At 40.1% G+C, this 23,050-nt stretch overlaps 2 protein-coding genes and 1 long non-coding RNA gene across 3 annotated transcripts in view; all 3 read right to left on the bottom strand.

The window, feature by feature from the left end:
• Positions 1–5,431: 5,431 nt before the first annotated feature.
• The window catches only part of LOC145425753 (uncharacterized), a 31,426-nt gene continuing 13,807 nt past the window's right edge, over positions 5,432–23,050 (bottom strand). Inside the window, exon 3 of the long non-coding RNA XR_013906484.1 lies at positions 5,432–5,699. This is a non-coding gene — a long non-coding RNA (uncharacterized LOC145425753). The remainder of the gene's footprint in view (positions 5,700–23,050) is intronic.
• Positions 5,888–10,794, bottom strand: LOC113011110 (uncharacterized). Its single transcript, XM_080291475.1, has 9 exons — positions 10,790–10,794; positions 10,561–10,715; positions 9,463–9,498; positions 9,067–9,330; positions 8,742–8,987; positions 8,539–8,655; positions 8,231–8,323; positions 6,207–6,266; positions 5,888–6,086 (listed from the first exon to the last, which is right to left on the bottom strand). The coding sequence occupies exons 1-9, from the start codon at positions 10,792–10,794 to the stop codon at positions 6,043–6,045; spliced, it is 1,020 nt and encodes a 339-aa protein (XP_080147601.1). The 3' UTR covers positions 5,888–6,042.
• LOC113011350 (ICOS ligand-like) lies at positions 13,644–22,052 on the bottom strand. Its single transcript, XM_080299082.1, has 3 exons — positions 21,435–22,052; positions 15,869–16,207; positions 13,644–15,120 (listed from the first exon to the last, which is right to left on the bottom strand). The coding sequence occupies exons 1-3, from the start codon at positions 21,490–21,492 to the stop codon at positions 15,041–15,043; spliced, it is 477 nt and encodes a 158-aa protein (XP_080155208.1). The 5' UTR covers positions 21,493–22,052; the 3' UTR covers positions 13,644–15,040.

The following is a 23,050-nucleotide window of genomic DNA, read 5'->3' as shown; positions in this document are numbered from 1 at the left end:
CAGGCCTCGTGAAACCTACTAAGCAGTGCCGTGAGTCTCTGTAGCCTGCTGCAGGAGCCAGGCCGCACCTTGGTCGAACATGGCTGAAGGGTCAACCAACAGTCTCATAAGGCAGTCCCGGTCGTCCGACATGGAGCCAGGACTGAGACAGCCACAGGTGGCGGCGTACTACCCAGAATCAGCCTAAAGTGCAGCCCATAGCAGTGGCCTGCTCTTTCATAAGCGAGGCTAGTTGAGAGGAGGCAGACAGCAGCTCCCCTACGCCGTCTAGGTCCCCCAAACTAGCCTACAACTGGCGGGCCAAGTGTCGTACATGAAGCAAAAAAAAATAGCTGTCAAATTGGAGAGGCAGGCCTGCGATACCATTGCCCTGTGCAACTTAGTCAACAGGACATCCCTCATTGTTAGGGCATGCAGGCCGCCCCAGGAGGGAGCCCGAAATGGCAACCAGAGGGTTCAGGGGCAGATCCACCAGGGGAAGGTGCCACAGTCAATCTGCTCTTGGCCATGCAGAGCAGCAAACTGCTTACAGACAGGGGACCAGTGATGCAGGGCTGTAGGCGATCAAACTGCCTGCATACCAGGTCCTGAAAATCAGTAAGCAGTGGCACCTGCAAGAGGTGACGCTGAGGCTATGTGGCATCATCAAACATAGAAGGTACTTAGACGGGTTATCCTTAAATCTAATGGGAGGTTGAGAGTGCCCATTGTACATGCATGGGGGGTGTGGCAGAGAAGTGTGTACATGTGGCAGCTCTCCTGTACAAAATTTACACTGCAGTGCGTCTACGAGGGAACGTCACACATACAGATGTCCAGGCTTACTGGATAATGCCCTCAAATATGAAGAAAGTGCAAGTAGTCCCAGGCCATGCAATCAACTACACCACCAGTACAGCAAGGAAAAGGGCACTTGACCAGTCCATTAGTGAAGGACAAAGTGAATGTTCTGTACCCAGAATCTGGACGCATACTGGTTGCAGTTTGCTAAAACAAAGAACACTGACCGAGTTAAAACCTCCCACTGATCTTATGCATGCACAATGGTCGGGGCTCTGTTCTGTTATTAAGGAATTCCGCCACTTAAATGCAGACCCTGTCCAGCCTTGTGTCCTCCCAAAAAAACTATTATGTCTCCATGAAAACAAGGGGACACAACAAATGTGACTTTTGGCACACAGCACAGGCAGGAAGAATCACTGCGCCAAACATACATTTGTTATGTTATGTCTGCCTCCAATGCCACTCCTGCGTTATCAACTGTGAAGAAAGTGTGCTACCCACAAAAACTGTCACATCAGCTCTCAGACACTGAACCACAACAAATCAAATGGGGAAAAGAAAATGAAGACAGAGCTACAGAATGGTATACCTCACAGAGTAAGCTGCAGCACAGAGAGCTTAAAGCGGAGAAGTGTGGTTTCATCATCGACCACTGATGCTCTCGTTAACTGTGAATGTTGTGGAAAAGGCAACAATCTCCTGCAGGCCTGTGAAGATGACAAGTTCTGTCTGAGGTGAACTGATGGAACTGTGGATTTGAAACAGACACGTATCTACTACAAGCAGGTCCAAACCAGATTTTTGTTACAAAGTCACACTTTTGTGACTTAGTTGTGTGGACAACCAAAGCAAAAATGTGTGATGCCAGATGTAAACATGTGGGGTAAAGGTTTAGCAGTGGGTCAGAATTTCTTTTACAAAGTTGCTATGTCAGAGCTCTTGGCCAATCACTACACTGATCCAGAACCCAGCGTTTGACGAGGACAACCTTCCGTGGATGTTGCAATGACAATCAAAAAGAGAGAGAGAAAAAAAGCTTGCTAAGAAAACTGAGGCAGTATTCCAGTTACACCCGTTTAGACAGAACTCTAATATTGCAGGTTTCTTTTAAGATTTTTGGTTCGGTGTCACATTAGGGTGGACCCATCTTCCTGTACTCTGCACTTCATGTTTTATTTTACCTTTTTTCTATCACTCACTGTGAATTAGTAGATCATGTTTAAAATACTACCAATATAATTCACAACATACATACTTTGGTGTATCTATTTTCTGATTTTGATTTATTTCATTTTATAGCTGTCGTTAAAAATGTTTTCTTTATCTCCTGTACAGGCCAACGCAATCTATTTGTCTTTTCAGGTTGTAGTATTACACAACATGTTCAGATCCAATAGAAATAAAATAAGTGTTTCATAATTAATTTGTCTTTATTTATAACTGGCATTATTTTCTCATTTTATTATAGAAGCTTGCAAGAAAGAGGCGAAATTGTATTCCGTTGTGCTTTATTAGCTGCTTCGGGGGAAAACAAAAAAAACAAACATTTCAAAACAAACATGAAAACAGTTATTCATCAGTTGATTGCTTCAATACAACACTTGGGCACATATTTGTCAGCGCACATGGAACGGCGACTTTCTTATCCAGCAAAGTCATGTTTTCACCTTCACACGGCACCACTAAGTCTAGATGTATGGTGTCATTCAGTATGGTGTACTTTGAGCCTAGACAGTCTATAACTCGTTCAACATGGATCCTGACCTGTGCAAGTTTTCGTGTCTCTTCCACATCTTTTGCTTGTAACTGACTACGAACCCGGGTAAATGCTGGGATTTTTTAAAGTGGCACCGATTAAGGCAACACTTTCCATAATATCAAAAACCCAGTCTGCGAGCACTATGTCCCCAGTTGATAGCTTCTGCTGAAAGCCAGATGTTTCAGCTATACGTTTGTCACTGGTACGCCCTCCCCATGTTTTAGACATGAAAGAGGTGGTCCCTTGTGGTGTGATGCCTTTGAAATATTTAATTGTGTACCTACTTTTGTATGTGGAATATGTCTCTGCCTTAGTGCGTAAATTTTGTGTTCTCTCTATAAAAACTTCAAAATAGTCAATAATAACTGTCACACGGTCACCAAACATCTCAACATACTGCTGTGGCATACTGGCCTATATGCAATGTATTTTAGCCCAGTGCACCAATGGGCTGAGGTGAGCGTACAGTAAATTTACAGTAATGTTAAACACAGTGGTTTTAGTTTAAGCTAAAAATCAAAGAGGTGTGCAACATGTTCAAGTGGAAGGTTTAGTCTTAAAGACATGAAAGTCAACAAGAGCATCTGAAAATGAGATTTTTCTGTGAGTATCTGGTAAGATGGGGCTAATTTGTTATAGCACCCCCATTTGTAAAGTAACAGATGGCAGCCCTGTGTTACGACCCGGCTCAAAAGCCACAACATAAAAAAGGAGATGAATACCAGAGTGTTAGTGAGAAGAGGTTTTTATCTTAAAATGGAATACCAGGTTGGCTAAAATGACTGGTACCACCAAGGCAAAGACAAGTGAACTCCAGCTTGCCTCAGGTAAGTTTTTATCCACACCTGACTAGGTGTGACCAATTAGCACCAGCTGAAAACATTGAGGAGATTAGGCGCTGCAGAGGGACGAAACTCCTGTCTAGGTCTTCACTTTAGAGTTGTTGTCTTTCAGGAAGTCCTTGTCTAATTATTTTTTGGACAGTTCTTGTTTCAATTTTTGTTTTTCTTTTGTTTTTCTCTGTGAATAAAACACAGAATTGTTAGCAAAGTAATATAATTTGTTTTGTGTGTTGAAATCCAGTTGAAATTAATAAAATGTTTCCAAGATAAAACTTTCAAATGGATCAAATTTGACTGAAAAGAAAAAAAAAATACGACTGTGATACTGAGAATAAACTAGAGATGGAACGATACCATTTTTTTATGACTGATACCGATATCATAAATTTGGACATCTGCCTATATAGTGTATTTTAAAATTAATAAAACTGTTTTGTTTTTTTTTTATATCTTGTTGCATTTTGTATTAGGTCATACTCAAAATTAAAAAGACCAAACACTTTAAAATGCAAAGAATACATGGCACCCAAAATATTTCACAGTTCAACAATGCTGATCTTTTTATTTAAACATTTAGCAGAACTTAAAATCTAAGTACTTAAAGTAATATTCAAAAATAATTTAAAATGCAATTTTATGCAGATTTCAAAAGTTCTTTTGTTCTGAAAAAAAGAAGTGCAAAATCAGGACAAAATAATCTTTATATTCCACAACTTAAAATGGACCCTTTCATACTTAAAGCTACATGTAAAGAGACATCCAGAGTGGAAATAAGTGCAAATGAAAGCAAACATGGCTTCATGACACTCATCTGTTATCAAGATGAATGTCAGTAAGCTGTTTCTATCACATTTAACCTGATGCTGAATGTTATATCATTTCCATACAAACCTTAACACAAGTATGAAAGTTTTGTTTGTTTTTTAAAGTAAAACTTGAGTCTATCTTTTGTATGGTCAGACTTAGCAGTGACAACGCACAGACGTCCGAGCTCCATATATCGGTTGTTAAGCTTAATGCAAGATCGCTTTGCAAACATTCAAAAATGATCTGACTCACTTGCTTTACTTCTCTGCGATAGCTCAGAGATGAAATGCCGGTTTGGCTCCAGATGCTTTCAGTATGAAGCAACTCTACAATGTCGACAGGCCTCATACACAACAGCCACTCTACTGTGTGACACATACTGCTCCTTCATGCTAAGGTCACAACCTGGGTTACGCCATGTTGCAAGTTTTATGAGGTGCTTTTGTGACATTTAATGGATCGGGTTACATTTTTTATTTCTCCTCGATATCCAATAAAGTAATTTAGGTCAGGATCGATACCAATACTGTATCCGATCGGTCCATCCCTAGAACAAACAAGTCAAACCTGCTCAGTTCCTGTTTTATTTCTCTAAAGTGAAAGATGAAAACATTTTGTCTTTAAATTATATCTGTATAACTGTAATACTTGGACTTAACAGTAGATGGCTGCAGACTCTAATTTGTTGTTGTGTTTAGCAATTTGTTGGTGTGATTTGCACTTCAGGGCCACCGTACTAAATGGATGTTTTGGCTATGTTAGGCTTCAGAGTAGTTTAGCCCAAGAGCTGGGACACATGAATCAGCCTGACTGATCATGCGTGTAAATTATCGGACACCAAACGCTTTCAGCTCTTTGCTGAGGAGGTAAGAACATGAGATCTTCTTAATGTTTTTTTGTTTTTAAAGTGACTTCATTGTGTTGTAGTTTACACCAGGGGTGGGAAACTCCAAAGCTTTGCCCTGGGTCAACACACCTGAATCAAATGATTAGTTCAGGCCTCTGGAGAACTTCAAGACATGTTGAGGAGGTGATTTAGCCATTTGAATCAGCTGTGTTGGATCAGGGACACATCTAAAACCTGCAGGACACCGGCCCTTGAGGCCTGGAGTTCCCCCACCCCTGGTTTACACCATTCTCTAACACAGGGGTGCCCAATCCCGGTCCTCGAGAGCTACCGTCCTGCAGCTTTTAGATGCATCCTTGTTCCCACACACATGAATCAAATGAATGGCTTGTTATCAGGCCTTTGCCAAACATGATGGCATGCTGAAGAGATCAAACCATTTGATTCAGCTGTGTTGGAGTAAGGATGCATCTAAAAGCTGCAGGATAGTAGCTCTCGAGGACCGGGATTGGGCACCCCTGCTCTAACAAATACATCCCCAGTTCAGTCTCGGAAGGAGACACAAATCCCTTTGCTCTTTGGTTTTTGGGTGATATAAAAATGCCAGTCCTTTAGTCTCAAACATGCACATCCTGGAATGAAGCTGTTCTGTTTTCAGCCACTGAATGATTGTAAGAAGGACATATATCAGTTAGCCACAAACAAATAAGTCAAATTTTCCATTTGATATCTTTTCCAAGCACACATGAGAAAACACATGACAATATTACTGCTGAAGAGTAACTAAATGAGTGTGATAAGAATGAGAACAAAAGCCATCAAACATGAATAAATTAAACATAAGAACAGTCAAGGACATGAATCATATTAGTAGAGGATAAAATTTGAAAACTCAAGTTAAAAATACATTGTGAGCATGCAGGTCTAATTCAGTGAGAACGACAGGAAGAGGGAACGGACCAGTTAGAGACCAGGAGCTGGACGTCAGTGGTTGGACTGGTGGACTACTTCACTGAAGAGTAGACGACGTCTGGCTCTGGTTTAAAGTCTGAACACAAACACAGTTCAAACAACATTACAGTTTTCTCTCTGACAGAAAGGAGATATTCTGTGCTTAAGTCATGATGTGGTTAGAATAACTCTGTACAAAGGTACAGAGCAGCTGTACCTTTTATTCTCTGCCCAGCAGTGACATCTTGTGTTGTATCGAGTGCAGCTGGATCGTTCTCTGCACAATAAAACAAAGAAATGAATAAAGGGACAAAAACATAACATAACCATACTACTTTTGTTTATGTAGAGATTAATAAGGAATTTTTTATAAATAGCAACAACTTTTCAAGCTTTTTCCTTTTAAAAACAAAATAAAAAACATCCCCTCTGCTGTGAAACTGTGGTTACCACATGAAACTGGGGATGTTTGTGTGAAAAAAGAAAGAAAGCAGATGTCAATTTCTTTCAGTTCTAACCAAAATTTCTCCACAGGACACAAATGAAACCTGTTCTCAAATACAAAACAATTGTTACACAAACCAGACAAGACTGTGGTGAGAAATGTCACGACCTCAGAGAACAGTCATCTGGAATCAATAACAGGAAGTTGCTGCTGAGGGTTTTTTAGACATAATTTTACAGAAATGGGAAGTTGTTGGTCTTTTAGTCCTTTGTGTATTAGAGAAACAACTGTGTAGGTATATTGTGTGTACCAAACCCAGACACATCTGGGATTAATCTGAGCTGCTTCTAAATTTACTGCTCAGTTATGACAATGGCAGAATTCACAACACATCCGACATCTGGCCTATGTGAGGCAGACCTGTGACTGCCGCAACGTGGGAGATATTGATTGGTACAGCTGCTGCGTTAGCTTTGCTCCAACTCACTGACAGGAAAGACAGAGACAGGAAGTACTTCACATTTAAAGGGAAGGACCAAAGGGTGATAACTGTTTTGCAAAAAGGAAATGCAAACAATGTTACTGTAAGAAAATACTTCCAGTTTAGTGAAGCACATAAAGGACTGGCATCCAAAAATAAGTTCAGTAAGTTTCAGTTCACAGTAAAATTATCCTTCTCACATTTTCCTGAAATCTCATTATTAGTTTGTTTGAGAGAACCAGAGCTTTGCGAAAGGGTAATTTTTTTTCAGTGACTAAAAAAAAAATTCATATGGTATGGTAATGTAACTCTAACAATGTAACTGTAACATAAGTTGGCCACTCAGCAAACATCTTAACATTTCAGTTTTGTCCCGGAACAAAATATATTGTTAAAATTTTAAATAAATGAACAGCCACCTTGTTAGTGTTAAAACAGCTCTTTTTTTTTTTTTTTTTTTTTTAAAAGGAGTTTATGTTTAAATACGTTGGATGATCATTTTGTTTTTCTGTGTTGAGACTAAAGTAATTCCACTGGTATTAGTACCACCTACAAAATCTCTGGTATCAGGACTCCTTAAGTAGATTTAAAAAAAAAAAAACTCACCTGTTTAAACTGTATTAAAACTTAAAGTTTGCATTCATAGGGGCGTGGCCTCTTTGACTTACAGGTGGATGGAGAAACTGTTATTAGCTGTATGCTAGGCTTCACCTCAGCTAATTGGAGTCCTTGAACTGGATCTCTACACAGTGTTTGTTCTGTTGGTGCCCTTGGGAGCATTTATAATGTCATTATATGACAAATAATACATCTGATGTGTGATAGGATGTGTGGTTTGGAGATGGGGGTACTAACAAAAAGACAGATGGCCAAGCTGGAGGTGTTAAAATTTTTGAGTTTTGTTGAGAGAACTAACGTTGAAGCTTCAAAATGTCAGGCCCAGAAACCTGCAGGTGATACCATAGTTAATCTGTCTATTGCATGTAGTCTATTAAATTAACATGAACGCATAATAATGGAAAATAAAACAAAAAAAAACAAGTGACCCACATTAGCATGGTAAGGAGTAGCTGAAACTTTCCATTCCATGCAATAACGTGACTGGTCACTTATTTCCTGTTTAGGCTCTTTGGAAGAAAGCCCTCTGTGTTCACCTACATAGGTATTCACTCTCTGGCTGAACCTATAATTTATATTTATTTATTCTTTTTTTTTTGATTACGTAATTCTAAATGTCTACACTTCCATTAAGTGTTCTAATTTTATGGACCACAACCCAGCCCCCAACCACAAATCTTAATAAAAGAAAATTTACCTCTTTTTGATTTGACTGGTTTTTGCTGACGATTTGATAAAATGACCTCAGTGTATGTGACTTGGTTTTCTTGGACTTCTTCAGGATTTTCAGCTGAAAAAAAACAACATTTAACCCGAAATTAGTTAGGGGTAAATGAAGAGAATAAGAAATAGAAAAAAGAACATGTGTTTTCATTACTGTGTAACAGCTAAAAGGAGTTACTTCCATTGGGAGTGAGAGTCAATATAAAAACATCTAATCACAATAGCTGTGTAGCTTATTCAGCAGAACTTTATTTATGTAAAATCCAGAACTCTAGGTCTCACCTTCAGGTTTCCTATGAGCACGCCATCTCAGCAGCAGAACCAGTAACACCAGTAGAACCACAACACAGACTGATCCAACAGACAACAGCACAGTGAGAACAGATGTGGTGTGTTTGTCTAAAATAAAGCAAACACAGTCATTAAGTTGTCGTCACATTGTGAATGTTGAAAGCTGCAGAAACACAGACAGGTGAGTGTGTCACCTGTGACAGTGATCCAGCTGGATGGAGACTCTCCATGACCGCTGATGTCACACTTGTAGAGGCCTTCATCAGACCTGGAAACATGCTGGATGGTCATGTGACCTGTTGACTCATTCCCAATGAAGATGCCACCTTTATAGAAAGCAGCTGGGAGGTTGGAGGGAGTGGTCTTTGTTTTACAGAGCAGAGTGACATCATCTCCCTCCATCACAGGGAGGACAGGACTCTGCAGGATCACTGATCCACCTCAACACAGAGACAAACTACAGCATTTCATCCATTTACACACAGCTTCATCAACACTAACTCCACACACTCAGCTTACCAGTGACTGTCAGGTTAACCATGTTACTGATGGGACCCTCTCTGGACTCACACCAGTAAACTCCACTGTCTGATGGGAAAAGTGTGATTTCACAGGAGCGACCAGCTAGTTGCCCAAATCCATCTCTTCCACACTGAGTCCTCTGTCGTGCGCTTGTGTTTCTCCTCAGAGTCCATCCAGCAGAGCTGTCGTCCTCTTCACAGCTCAGAGACACAAAGTCTCTTATAAAGAACTGAGAGCTGCTGGAACTCACCGTCAGACGAGCTGTGAGGGTTAAAATGAAAAACTGATGATCTGTTGGACATTTGTCAAAAAGCATCCACAAACATGAACCCAATCAGGTCATATCAGTGAGCTTTTATCAGGTTTAAACTGTGACAGAAGAAGGTTACTGACCTTGGTTTGTTGTGCAGCTCAGCAGTGAGATCAGAACTAAAGAGAAATGACACTCAGGTTGATTTGAGGTGAACATAAAGAACAACTCCACATAAACACACAAACTCATCTCTCTCTGATATATATGCTCATTTTCTGTTCGATATCAGGAATAGGTTAAAATAAAGTTCAGACTGACAATAGAGCTACATTGTATCCCAGCTGCCACTGTGGGAGAGTAAATGTGGACTGGTCAGCAGTTTCACATCCTGCCTGTATCGAATCACCATTTAACCTCAAACATTTTCTGCCACATTTTCTGAAGGAACTTCTTTAAGGTTATTACTGAAATAAAATTAAACAAAAGAAGTTTTCATCTAAAAAGCAGCTCTTACAGTGATCATATTTTTATGTACACTGTGTAAACTCAGAGTGTAAATAACCCAGTAAAGTCATGTGTCCACTGTGCAGCTGTGTTGATATAATGAGTGAATGATTTGATCTTTTCACTGCCTGCTGTGTTTCCTCGACTCCTGAGCAAAGATAAAGAGTCAGTTCAGACCTGCAGTTGGTCCTCGTGGTGTTTTGAACTTGAATTCAGCCTGATTTGTTTTTCATGTCTTCTCCTCCATCATCAGTTATCAGGAGAGCAGACAGTCAAAGTACAAGAATTCAAACAAACACAGAGATTCTACTTACAGAGCAGACACAGCACAGATGTTTCCTTCATCGTCCTTCTCACTCATTTGAGCTTTTTTTTCATTTCTGTCACTGACACCAAGTAAAGCCCGCCCTCTTCCTCTGAGCACCAGCTTTCTATTGGTTCACAGTGGTGGGGACCTGAAGTTTTACTTAGCATAAAAAAAAAATACTCTGCAGTATCTTGTTTTTCATTCGTCATGTCTTAAGACTGGAACACTATGATTCACATTTTACATTAACACCATCCTCACACATGTTTATATACGGACACTAAATGTGGCTGCCGTCAGCAGCAGTTATGCAATTTAAGACAATTTTATGGTTCAAGTTACAATGAATAAGTGAAATACTTTATTGTTAATATATGTGTGTGATGTAATGTATGTTGTTGGTGTAAATACATTTACAAGGGTTTACAGAATGTTTCCGGGGTGGAACCAATGTTTAGTCTGTTGTTTGAGGTCGACGGCATATTCTGGTACACGCTACACTCGGTAGAGCGCAGCATGCTTTCGTCTCTCTCTGGTGGTGGTAGAGACGAGACATGTAGACGCATGCAACGGAGTGTCCGACTGTGGGAAAGAGTGACACTACAAGAAGCGTTTTCATTAACCCCTGCAAGTTAATGCGGCCAATGAGTTCTCACGGCATCGTTACGGCATCTCTGGTGGCGCCCGTGTGCAATAAATGCCAGTAAATCAAGAACGCCTTGTGTTCGTTTTTCAACTTGGAGGGAGTTACACTAAAGCAATGTTCCCTCTAAGCTGCGCACGGTCTCTGCGCACAGAAAATCTGCGTTGCGCACAAAAAAAATCTAACCTGAATTGAACTTAAAATTAAAACTTTAACAATTCTGTTTTGCAGTGTTAGTCAGTGAGTGACTGGCTGCTCCAGTATGAGATTAGAACGATGCCACCTTATCCCATAGTCCAGCCAATAATGCGATTCACATTCGTATATACGCAGCTAATCGACGTCGTTGACAGGCTATGACAGCGTCGTTATGTGCCGACACCAGTGTTTTAGCTAGCAAAGCGACGTGGCTGATGTGGAGCGAAGCCAACGTTTACAACCATTGGAGATGTGAGCAGGACAGACGGAACAATTGACGGAAAAAGTGTGGACTTTATACCAGTTTTTAAATTGTGTTGATAGGCCACGTAAAACCAGAGTTATGATAAAAATATCTGTAATGTTTGGTTTTCTTCCTGAATACTGTCGTTGTTTATATTTACTGCGGGAAGAAACGTTCTATAAGAAAAAAGTCTCGAAAGCGCTCTCCGCCTGTGAGCAAAAACAAAACCAAAAACACCCCCACCCTTTCCTATTGGTCGAAAAAAGTACCATGTCGACCAATCAAAAAAGGATATGGCAAGTTGTAAAGAAACGGGGGGAAGTTTTAGGAGTGACGGCAGTGTTTTGAGATGTGAGAAATTTTCGACGTGTAGTGTAGTCAATAGTTTTGTTGTGTGTATCAGAACAACGAGGCGACTGCTGAATGTTACAGGTGTTACAGGAGTGACACATCTCCTGCTGTCAGGCCTGCAGGTATCAGGCTGCTGTTCTCCTTTATCTCATAGTGGACAGAAATAATATTTTGGAGTGGCACAAATAATTTGTGTGGCATCAGATTTGATGCAGAACAGCTGATTGTTCTGTAAATAGTTTGAAATGTTTATTTAAAAACACCTTGGCTGCATTTAAAAAAAATAGCTGCAAAAAACTTTGTTGTTTGCCAAACTCAGTTACTTTTTTGAAGAAGTAACTATATAATTAATTGCCCAACATTGGTCATTATATACTGTATTTTGCAGACACAGTTACAGGACTCTCTCCCAGACCACAGAATCGTAATACAAGTCAGAGCTTTATAAAAAAAAAGTTGTTTTCAAAATTGGAGTCAAGTTATTTTTACTTCCAATAGTGTTAACATACTACACAGGTCATTCAAGATCACCCAGTTTTACTCCTGTAAATACGGATATGTTCACTGTGATGGGTCCATCACCAGGAAAGGATAATGTTTCTTTTTCTTTCACCTTTCTGATTTCACTGAATCTTTTCCCAAGTGCAGTTTACATTACTATGATTGCATATTGCAAATGCTCACATTTTACGTGATTGCTTGCTCTGAGCTCTCTCGGGAAGGGGAAAAGAGAGAATGTATCTTTCTGTAGTCTCAAAAGTGATTTTGCGCTTGAACACCAAAACATCCTGAGAACCATTTTTCCTTTTGTTCATTCTGCTTGTTATGGTGACATCTTATATCTACCACGATGTTACAGGAAAAATGATTCTGTTTCTTTACCTTCTTTTAAATGTACAAAGATGCCTTTTGTCTGCCCTTTGCCTATGGTTAGATTAGTTTAGAATTATCCTTTTAGACTTTCTCAGCAAAGACATACTGTTTTGGGACATATTGTTTTAGATTGTTTTATCTTTCTCCCAGCTCTCTGCTGACGAGACTAGCACCACATATGGAGTTGTTTATTTTATCTGTTTATTATTTTCTTATCCTGTTCTCACTGTTTTTCCTATAAAGAGTGCAAAGCCTCTGTTCACGGTGTGAGTTGTTCTGGACAGCTTACCCGTGCGCACGTTAAAGCATAAAAAGTAATCTTGTCTCATTGTGTCTTTATTTCTCCTGGGTCTTTTGCAGTTTTCCCCCAACACACGAAGTGCAACTTTTCAAGCCAATCTGCGGTTTCCAGTTCGGTAGGTCAAGCGCAAGTTTTCACATGTTTCACGCTCGCAGCAAATTGTTTTAGCCCCTCTCCCTTTGACAGCCACCAGACTTTGTCTTGCAGCAAGATATTTGATGTGAGAGTAGGTGCACTGATAATTTTATGAATTGTTTATGTTTTTATGTATTCTCCATCGGTGAATGGATGTTGTGTCTTACTATCTCATGAGCTACCAGAAAACTAGCAGCAATAATTGCATTTCTATTGAACAAGGTCTAAAAAAAGCATTTGGTCTGCTTAGCAGTTCCAGTCCCTCTTTTTTTTGTTTGTCTCCAGCTTGGTGCTTTTCAGCAAACTTGGAAACGTCTCGCGACACTGCAATTAAAAAAATGTTATTAAACATCGGGCAAGTCAGCATAATAAGTGGTGAAAGCAAATGAATCAGTCCAAACAGAGAATTACACACCAGTTTCCCCCAAGAGTTTTGTTCTTCGGATTAATCCACGGTTAGCTTGCTGGAGCTCTCTCATTATTAGCCACTGGCAGGGAAAACACGGGAGAGCGAGAGGTGTGGTAGACGGGGTGGATATTTGCAATTTTTGTTTTATTAATACATTTAATAAAACTGTGTATAGAATAAATAAATATAAAAATAGTTTGTTTATAATTGTCTTAGTTATATATATTTTTTTTACCCCGAAAGATTCCGGCAGCCTAAGCTAGAAGAGGGCAGGTTACCGACCTCTGAGCTAAAACAACACTCTAAATGGATACCAACCCTGCCCTAATCACCAGAAACGGAGAAAAAAAAAGAAGAAAGCTTTAACAGTTCTTTATTAGCAAAATATGACTTCTTATAAAAACATACAATTACAGATAAAAAAAAAAGTTTATTCATATTTGAATGTAAAAAGCAAAAAATACAACTCGAATTCCAGAGAAGTAATTTAATAATTAATTAATTAATTTAATTTGAACAAAATGAAAACTAAGACTTTCAAAAAGCATGAGCCAATATTTCATTCACAACAGAACATGAATAACACTCTGATTGTGTTGGACACTTTTGTTTATGTAAGATTGTTTTGTATTATATTGCATTGTGTTGTACATAAGATTGTTGTATTTCTATCTTTTTATCTCGAGGGCTGGGGGCTGTGGGAGCATTGCAATTTGAAATTCTTGTGTATGCTCTGTGCATATGGTTTTTGCCAATAAAGCTGACTTTGATAACATGAATGTTTAAACTGAGATTTTATACTTTCAGGCACTAAATGAGCTCATTTCAAATCAGATGCTTGCTCCAGGTCTCAGAGTAGTTGAAACAGGGGCCTGTTTGTGTAGCATCTCCTCTTCTTTTCAAGTGTGAAGATGTCTGAGCATTGAAGTTATGACTTTCTGGAGTTTTGGTTTGGAAATTCAGTCCAATTCTTGCCTGATATAGGTTTTCATCTGCCGAAGAGTTTGTGCATTTAATTAATTATGCATCTGTAATGTTCTCTATAGGTGAAAGATTGGGAAATACAAACGGCCTTCCCTGAACTAGACATCATCTGAAGGGTAGCAGATGTTGCTCTAAAACCTTTATAGCACTTTTAGCATTCATAGTTCTTTCCAAACATACAACCTGCCCATAATGTATTTACTTATGCTCCTCCATGTCATCAAAGATGCTGGGCTCATTTTGTGCATTAAATTGTAAAACTTCTCAGTTTAAACATTTCTTATGTTAATTACGTTCTGTTGTGAATAAGTTATTGGCTCATATCAAGTGAAAGTCTTAGCTTTCATGTTGTTCAAATTTATGAAACATCACAACTTTTCCTGAATTCAGGTTGTATAAAGAACAACAAATTGGAGGCTGAGAGGAACGGAAAACCTACAAGCTACTATACTATTAGGATAATGATTTTGTATTGTACAGTGAATTCATTGATTGATTTACAAAATTCCTTCTTATTGTAAACAAATCCTATGGAAACTGAAGATGCACAAACACTGTAGTTCAGAGTCTCTGATAGACATCACAGAGACTGACACAGTCTGAACAGGTTTGATGATAGTCAGAGAAATTTGACATCAAAGCAACTCTGGACGTGTTCGATGTTCATCATCAATTCATGGGTCAGAGTTCAGATGGAAAAAGTTCTGAGAGGTTTCAAAGCTGTTGTGGTTCAGCAGGAGGCTGGTACGGATCCTGTCGCTGTTATTCTCTAAAATGCAAAAGCAACAACAAAAAGCAGACCTAAAACTAGCACACTGCCTTTCAGTCCAACAGATCTTCCTCGCTGACCTGCAGGTGAGAAACAGGTGTGAGATGTTAGCTGTCAGGTAGATCAGTGTTTCCCAACGTTTTGGAGCCACGGCGCATATTTCACATTAGAAAAATCACACGGCACACCACCAAACAAAAATGTCACGAAAAGCATGTTGATAATTCTTTCCCTGCATAGCAGAAGTGGCTTGACTTGTCCCCAGGATACCTTTTCTTTTGTTTAAATTGCTTTCTTCTGACCACATCTTGTGCTAGGGCCTTCATCTGTGTTGGGATTTTCTCCAGGATCCAGGTAAGATTGACACATGGTTCTTTTCAAATATTTATTGCTTTTATGCGCTGCATTGTCACACTCACAGCATGACAATTATGTAATTTCCTCTGTCTTCTGTTTTACTGGCAGTTGGCGACACATTTAATCAGAGCAGGTTGCATTGCCCTCTAGTGGAAGAGAATGTAATTGTTCTGCCAGTCACGCCATTTTCTTAGAGTACCAACCAGGTGGAACCAGATCATCTTCCACGACAAACCTGTGTGCCGCAGCACAGTGGTTGGGAAACACTGAGGTAGGTGATGAGTGAAGAACAGAACAGAATCCATTTCCTCTTCAAACTGCTGTCAGACATTATCTACTGCACTCTGATCACATCACTCAGACCAGCTGCTTTCTACAAAGTCTCATCAACAACATCTTTAGAAACAAACATCAACAACCAGGAAGCAGCTTCACCTCTGATCACACACACACACAACTCTGCTCACTCACCTGGAGGATCAACTTTCAGGGGGATGTTTGTGATGGACTGCAAGGAGCTTGTTTCTTGCAGGAAGACATGACACTCGTATGTTCCAGTGTCATTAATCGTCACATCGTTCAGAATCAGAGACACGTTTCCATCCTTCATCTGTTTGTCCTGCAGATGCACCCGGTTCTTAAAAGATTGATGCTGGTTGTCTGGATCAATGTTTCCATCGCGAAATAAAAGAACATATTTTGGCTGCAGGTCAGGTCGGTGCCACTCTACAGTTAGGATCTTGCTGTTGTTTCGAGCTCGACATGGCAGAGTGACATTCTGTCCAGACTCAGCTGTGATGGTTTTCTGGTCTGTCAGAGGAAACAATACAAAGCAGAGAGGTTATAGGTCAAAGTACAACTGTTCACTGTGCGCTGAGTGTGATGAGTACAAACATAAACACCTGCTCACAGTGTAATTTGTGAAACAAAATAAATACAACAGTCAGAGAATGAAAAATTCAGGAACCAAATCTCTTCTGAAGCCTCTTAGTGTATTTCTGATTTACTCACACTGTCAATATAATGTTTTATAGAAAAATTACAAACTATTTTAACATTCCTTTCTCTTAGCACTGTGACTTTAATATTTAGCATGAAAAAAAATCCCAAAATACACAAAATGCTGTCAAAACAAACAAACAACAAAAATAGTAGATCTCTAAGCTTTGATAGCAGACTTTTCTGATTTCTTGTGCAGCATCATACAGTGTGTTCTTGTGTTTGTCTACGTCTACAAATCTCCACACAGGAAAGGAAGTGACCCTGACTCAGTTCTGCATAATCAGTTTCAAAGCCACTAAACTATGCACGTCATTTTTTCAAAGACCCCTTCACAGCAAAGCTTTCTGACTGCAGGGGACCCAAAGTCTAATTAACTTTCAACTGCAGCTTTGGCAAATGACATCAGTGAGACGCCTGACCTCTTTCTGCTTAATTTAACCATGTTTGTTACTGTTTGGAATTTGCCTTCGATGAGCCTACAGAAAAGTGTTCCCAGTCTCTGCAAATATGTTCCTATACAATGCTACCAAATCCCAAGTGCACAATGATTGACGTGGATGACGCTGTGCAGTGGATGAATGCAGATTGTTTGACAAATGGGTCCAAAGGTGAAACAGCAGATTTCACAGAGAAACATTTCATTGTTTTAAACACCGGTTTCACTTCAGCTATTTGTATGTTATAAGTTTACCTTTATCTGCAGCTCAATGAAGACCAACAACAGCACAAGCATGAGTGGCCCACGGGCAAACTGTACCGCATATATATCTATGTCTATCTAGATATCTCGTAACAATATATCTCTTCCAATTAATATTGTGCAAAAGATTGAATAACTGACATCAGTGTCTACTGTCGGTCTACTGTTTACTATCATAGTGTGTGCGTGGATGTATGCATACATGTAGCCTACATATACACATATATAGTTTAGAACTTTGATAGGTTATGTTTTATCCTAAACATAACCTGTCAACCCTGATTATGTCATAGTCAGGGTTCACCAGCCATACATACATACATACATACATACATATATATATATATATATATATATATATATATATATATATATATATATATATATATATATATATATATATATATATACATACACACACACACACACATATGTATGTGAGAGAGAGAGAGAGAGAGATGGCTAGGACCGCCCCTGCAGGTACAGCCGTTGACCAATGGCCGTACAAGGAAACCTGCCCATTCGTTCATTTTTATTACTGGCAACGCTACCAGCCCCTCCCCTACACTTGCTGTGCCTGTGCGCTCGCGGGGCTTTTAACATGGAAGAAGTGTCAAAAAAAAAAAAAAAAAAATCAAAATCAACAGTCAAATTAACGACATGTTATCAACATTAAAGTGAGATAAAGTGCAGCATAAATGTCACATGTTGCAGTGCAGCAGGCAGCCCTGCACAACACATTTATTTCTGTCCCACCCAGTGGCGGTCCTAGCCTATTTGGCGCCCTGGGCGAACCTCTGGGAGCCATAATTAAATGTATTGAATTTTAATGATCACTGGGTTTTCATTTGTTTGGTTGCTATGGTGATGTGTAACGGGAGTCACGTGGGTGGTAGCGGTGACATTAAGAGGGCGGTGTCAGTCTGTCTTTCACTCAGTGTTGCCAACTTAGCCACTTTGTCGCTATATTTAGCGAGTTTTCAGACCCCTTAGCAACTTTTTTTTAGAAAAAAAGTTGCTAAAAAAAGACGTGAAAGTGCGTATGGCTTTTACTCTCAACAAGCAGCGGGTGCTGTAACGCAGTCAGTTTTTCTTTTACTGTTATGCTGTTTTGTGGATCACAAGGTTTAAAACTACTTATAAACACACACACAAAGTAACTCCACCAGAGTGCCTATTTCGGGTCACTTTTGCCGGTCCAAGCCCGGGTAAAAGGAGGAGGGTTGAAATTGTGACATTAAAAAACAATAATTGCAAAAAGAAATTTAATTTGTAGTTCTAAATAAACTCTAAATACATTTAGGACGTTTTTTACTCACTTTATGTCTCTTCCACAATGTTATTTCTCTCTCCAACAACATAGGTTACAATTAGATTAGCATGACCAATCATGCAAATTAGGCGATGACATCATTTAGCGACTTCTAGCGACTTTTAGGACAACCAATAGCGATTTTCCTTACTGAGGAGTTGGCAACACTGCTTTCACTGGTTTGATTTTGACAGAGAGGAGGGCTGGGTAGCCGTAGTTTTTTGTTGACCGCTGCACAACGAGTTTCCCCTTGTTGCGTTAGAGCCTGTGATGTTTTAAGAGTTTGAATCGTGAGCCGATCACGTTGCTCTGTAAACTTTTCAAGCACTTTAATAAACAAGCAAGCAATTCCACCTCTCGCATTATTGCGTTAAGTTGACAGCGCGTCAGGCAAATAGGCAGGCTCAGTCCCCGCCCTCTAGCGATTGTGGATAGGGATGGGTATTGATAAGATTTTAACGATTCCGATTCCATTTTCGATTCTGTTTAACGATTCGATTCCTTATCGATTCTCTTATCGATTCTTTTTTTTTAAAAAAGGAGAACACTAAAGTCGATTAGCTTAGAACTTTGTTTTATATCTTCTCTTTGAACAAGATAGAAATTTAGGAGTAACATGGCCTTACAAACCCAACAGTGAGATCTTAAGAGATTCACAGCCTACGGCTCTTCAATGGGGTGTCACAGGGTCCCCAGGAAAAAAAATGTATATGTAAAATAATAAAATAAATATTCTCCTGTAGCAATAACAAAGTTTAACATAAATTATTCTGTAGCAATTACACAAGAATATCCAGTAATGTCCCTGCCTACAATTAAACATATTCACTTACCAAAGTGAGATCGGGGGCATCTGCTGTGGCAAATGGGTGCAAGCCTTTGACCACAAACTTAGACACTGCTGGGTGACATTCGTCTATCCTGGCCTGAAAGGAGACGCTACCGGTAGACTGCAGCGAGAACTGCCAGCATCTGAGCCAGCCAGACTCTGTCTCTCTCATCATGGTTATCTAAATGCAACGCACAGTAATAGCAGGTTTTGTAATAAGGTAAATCGCGCTAACATAATATGCAATGCTAATTGATTAGTTACCTGCAGTATTAACGGGAGAGGACGTGGAAACGCTACCGCTGCTGCTGGGTTGAGCTTCGCTAGTCCGGAGCGGATCAAAAACACGACATTCGTTGAAAGCAATCGCGTGTTTTTTGAGCAAATGCTTTTGCATATTCGTAGTGTTTCCTCCCTTTGATGAAATCTCTACTTTGCAAGTATTGCACGTTGCCCTGTTGTCATCCTTTCTCATAAAGTGTAACCAAACTTTTGAGCGTTTGTGCCGCTCAGGCGCCGTGTTTCCTACTGGGTAAAAGACGCTACTCAACGTGATGACGTCATTCGGGGCGACTGGAATCGATAAGGGAATCGTTTTTAAAAGTGGCAAACGATTCCAAGGAATTGAAACAGTGGGAACCGGTTCTCAACAAGAACCGGTTTTCGATACCCATCCCTAATTGTGGAAGTCGCTACACTCCTCCTCCTCTTTTTGTCACAGTCTGGCGAGGGCAGACTGTAGGGGTTGACAAAAAGACCCAAAACGCAGACTCCAAGGAACAGAACTTGAAATGTTAACAAAAGGCGAGCCGTTTAATATGGCTGGTAGAAAAGGTACAAACAAAGGGCAAGGCAAACTGAAGCAAAATTAACACAAACCTAAACTGGGGAATCTAAACAAACAACAAGAAAAACCTAGACAAGAAACTTGGAAGCATGGCATGGCATGGCATGGCATGGCATGGCATGGCATGGCATGGCATGGCATGGCATGGCATGGCATGGCATGGCATGGCATGGCATGGCATGGCATGGCATGGCATGGCATGGGAAACATGGCGTGGACAACAGACGACCTGACAATCACACACTGAAAACAGAGGACTTAAATACACAGGAGGTGATTAGGGGAAGTGGGAACACATGGAGGAACAGCTGACTGACATGAGCCTAATGACAGGACAAGCGAAGTGACACTAAATACAATGAACAAAGAACACACGACTCCTTCAAAATAAAACAGGAAACATGAGACAGACATGATAATACAAACTTGATAACATAAGACACGCAGCATGAAACACAAAGGGTGAGGGGAAGCTTAAATACAGGGGAAGAAAACACAAGGAGTCTAATAACCAAATGAACTTAGATAACCTAATGAACAAAATAAACTCAAACTTAAAACGCTGGGTCAAAAGACCCAGGATCATGACACTTTTCTCTTTTTTTAAACTTTAAAAACGGGTTGTGTGTGAGACTTTAAATCAACAAAATATAAAATATACATTTTAAATTGTTATTGATCCCTTTACCCCGAGTCCTAAAGTGTATATTAATTTTTTTTACTCTTAAATATTTATTGTTCGTTTAGTTGCACTGCTATAACTGGAGCCTCGTCGTCTCGTCTCTCTGGACTGCAGCGGAGATGACAATAAAGTTTACTTTCACTTCAGCAGTGAGCAGGCGCACCGAGGGCTCTCGCGCTCACTTTTCGTGTATAGAAAAACATCGGTGCAAATTATAAGTCTGTATCATAATGTCTGGTGTTCGTGTTTGTTGTTTTATTTTGCGAGTTGGTTATAAGATGCTGCTCCAGCCGGTCAGAGAATCCCCCGCCGCCCCGCCCTCTCCTCTCTGCGCGCAAGCAGCAGGCGCACCTCGCAAACGGAGGGCGCCCTTACTCCCAGCAAATTGGCGATAGAAAACCGATGCCATCCCCAATATGCGCTGGCATGATGTCGGGACAGCATGAGTACGAGCAATTTTTTTTTTTTTTTTGTGATGCCGCCCCCCACCACGATGCCGCCCCGGGCAACCGCCCGTGTCGCCCGTATCTAAAACCGCTACTGGTCACACCTGCATTACAATAACGGACGTGAACTCCACGAATCAATAGAAAACCCACAGTGATTTCCTTTACTTTTCTCTCCCTTAGTGGGAAATAGTTTGGTTCTAAATTTTTGAATCTCACCTGCAGAGACAAACACGAGGAGCCCCACAGACAGGAAACAGCAGAGAGATGTAGACATTTCCTTGTTAGTGCTGATGATCCGACACTTGTCCAAAGGCGCTGGTATTTACTGTAAATGAATGTAAATAAAAAAAAAAAAAGACTGAGCCTCAGTATAAAGCCTGACTAATTAATTAGGTACTGAAAGTTATTTCCCGTGAAAACAAACAACTTCTCTCGCTTATGCGATTGGCGCTTTCAGATGCATTGTCTTTGAAAAGGAAGTACGAAATCTGAACTATCGAATCACAACACTAGATCAGCCTCTCGTGACTGATATCTACCTCCAATCAAACTTCCATCCATCAGCCTGCACTATAGTGCAATGCGCAGTAGTGAACCTGTGGGACTGCCATTTTTGCTTGTACTACTGTTTGCGTCTGTGTCTGAGCCGTGCGCCGCCTCCTTCCGTGAACGTGTCGCCGCGGTGTGCATAATGTGCCTACACAATGCAGGCACAGCGCTGTACTGTTAATGACATCCGAATGAGTTTCCCGTTCTACGGAGCAAACTAAGCCTGTTTTATTGTTTCATTTTTTTCTGACCTTCTCACTTACTTCTGCTTGAACTTGGTGAACGTCTCATTTCCGAGGTAAAGGGAACTTGATGCTTTAGATGTAGTGATCCAGTGAGAAATTAAAGCCATTTATAGGAATATAAAAAGTTATTAAATTTTGATTTTGATGCACTTCCTGTTTGATACGCATGCCATGAGGTCACTGCTGTGATAATTTGTTTGTTTTTATTTCATTTATTGCACACTGTTCTGATAAAACTCTGTGTCACAACCATAGTTTGTCAACACCAAAGTCAATGTAATCCAAGATTTTATTATTTTTTCTTGTAAAAAGAGCTTAATTTAGGTAGATTGTTGAGGCCATAAGCAACTGATGAAAAACAAGATGGCTTCTGTCAGAAAAACATGTGTTATGAGAGAAAGTCGGGTATTTTGTCAACACCATCAGATGTCCACACCTTCAGGACTTTTGTCTGACGGTGTTGACCCTTTTTCTAATGGTGTTGACAAATGTCACAAAAGTCTGCTGTTCACCCTTTATATTAAGTAATTTTTTATTTATATTTCAGTCATATTACTTCCTGTGCATTTTACTGATATTTCTGCTTCACAGATGTGTCAAATATTATCAAATTTGCCTTATCTTGAATCTCATTGTTTGTGTATACATTATTAATCCTGTAGGAAAATGCTTAGTCCTCTGCATTTAACCCATTCACTCAGTGATGCAGTGGGCAGCTACCAACCCAGGATAGCCTCTGCTCGTTGGATTTGAACGCGCAACCTTTCGATCATGTGACATCAACTGAGCTAGCTGTGCCTCGAGAGTTGGTCTTTGAGTGATGATGTGTAAATCCTGCTTCCGGGCCCAAACTACTCAGTGTTTATTAAGCCTGTTGTGCTGCTAAAATGTTTTAATGCTTTTTATCTTGTTCTATTACATCTGAACAAGCCCCTAAAAACAGCCAGTGATCACTGTCAGCCTGACCATCGGGAACCCTCACGTTAACTTCTATCAAGTGGAAAAGTGTTAGCATTCATCCTCCAGCTTCACTGTGTT

This window comes from Astatotilapia calliptera, chromosome 3 (assembly GCF_964374335.1).
Source record: "Astatotilapia calliptera chromosome 3, fAstCal68.1, whole genome shotgun sequence".
In the NCBI taxonomy this organism is placed as follows: Eukaryota; Metazoa; Chordata; class Actinopteri; order Cichliformes; family Cichlidae; genus Astatotilapia; species Astatotilapia calliptera.
Note: the sequence above shows the minus strand (reverse complement) of the source record. Positions and strands in the feature narration are given on the sequence as shown.

Excerpts from the sequence above, each read along its gene's own strand:
- LOC113011110 (XM_080291475.1), bottom strand. Across the intron at positions 8,656-8,741 it reads CAGCTGGATCACTGTCACAG|ACAAACACACCACATCTGTT; the intron begins GTGACACACTCA and ends GCTTTATTTTAG. Across the intron at positions 6,087-6,206 it reads TGCTGGGCAGAGAATAAAAG|ACTTTAAACCAGAGCCAGAC; the intron begins GTACAGCTGCTC and ends GTTTGTGTTCAG.
- LOC113011350 (XM_080299082.1), bottom strand. The coding sequence starts at position 21,492 with ATGTCTACATCTCTCTGCTGTTTCCTGTCTGTGGGGCTCCTCGTGTTT. Across the intron at positions 16,208-21,434 it reads CCTCGTGTTTGTCTCTGCAG|ACCAGAAAACCATCACAGCT; the intron begins GTGAGATTCAAA and ends TTCCTCTGACAG. Across the intron at positions 15,121-15,868 it reads CCTGAAAGTTGATCCTCCAG|GTCAGCGAGGAAGATCTGTT; the intron begins GTGAGTGAGCAG and ends TCTCACCTGCAG.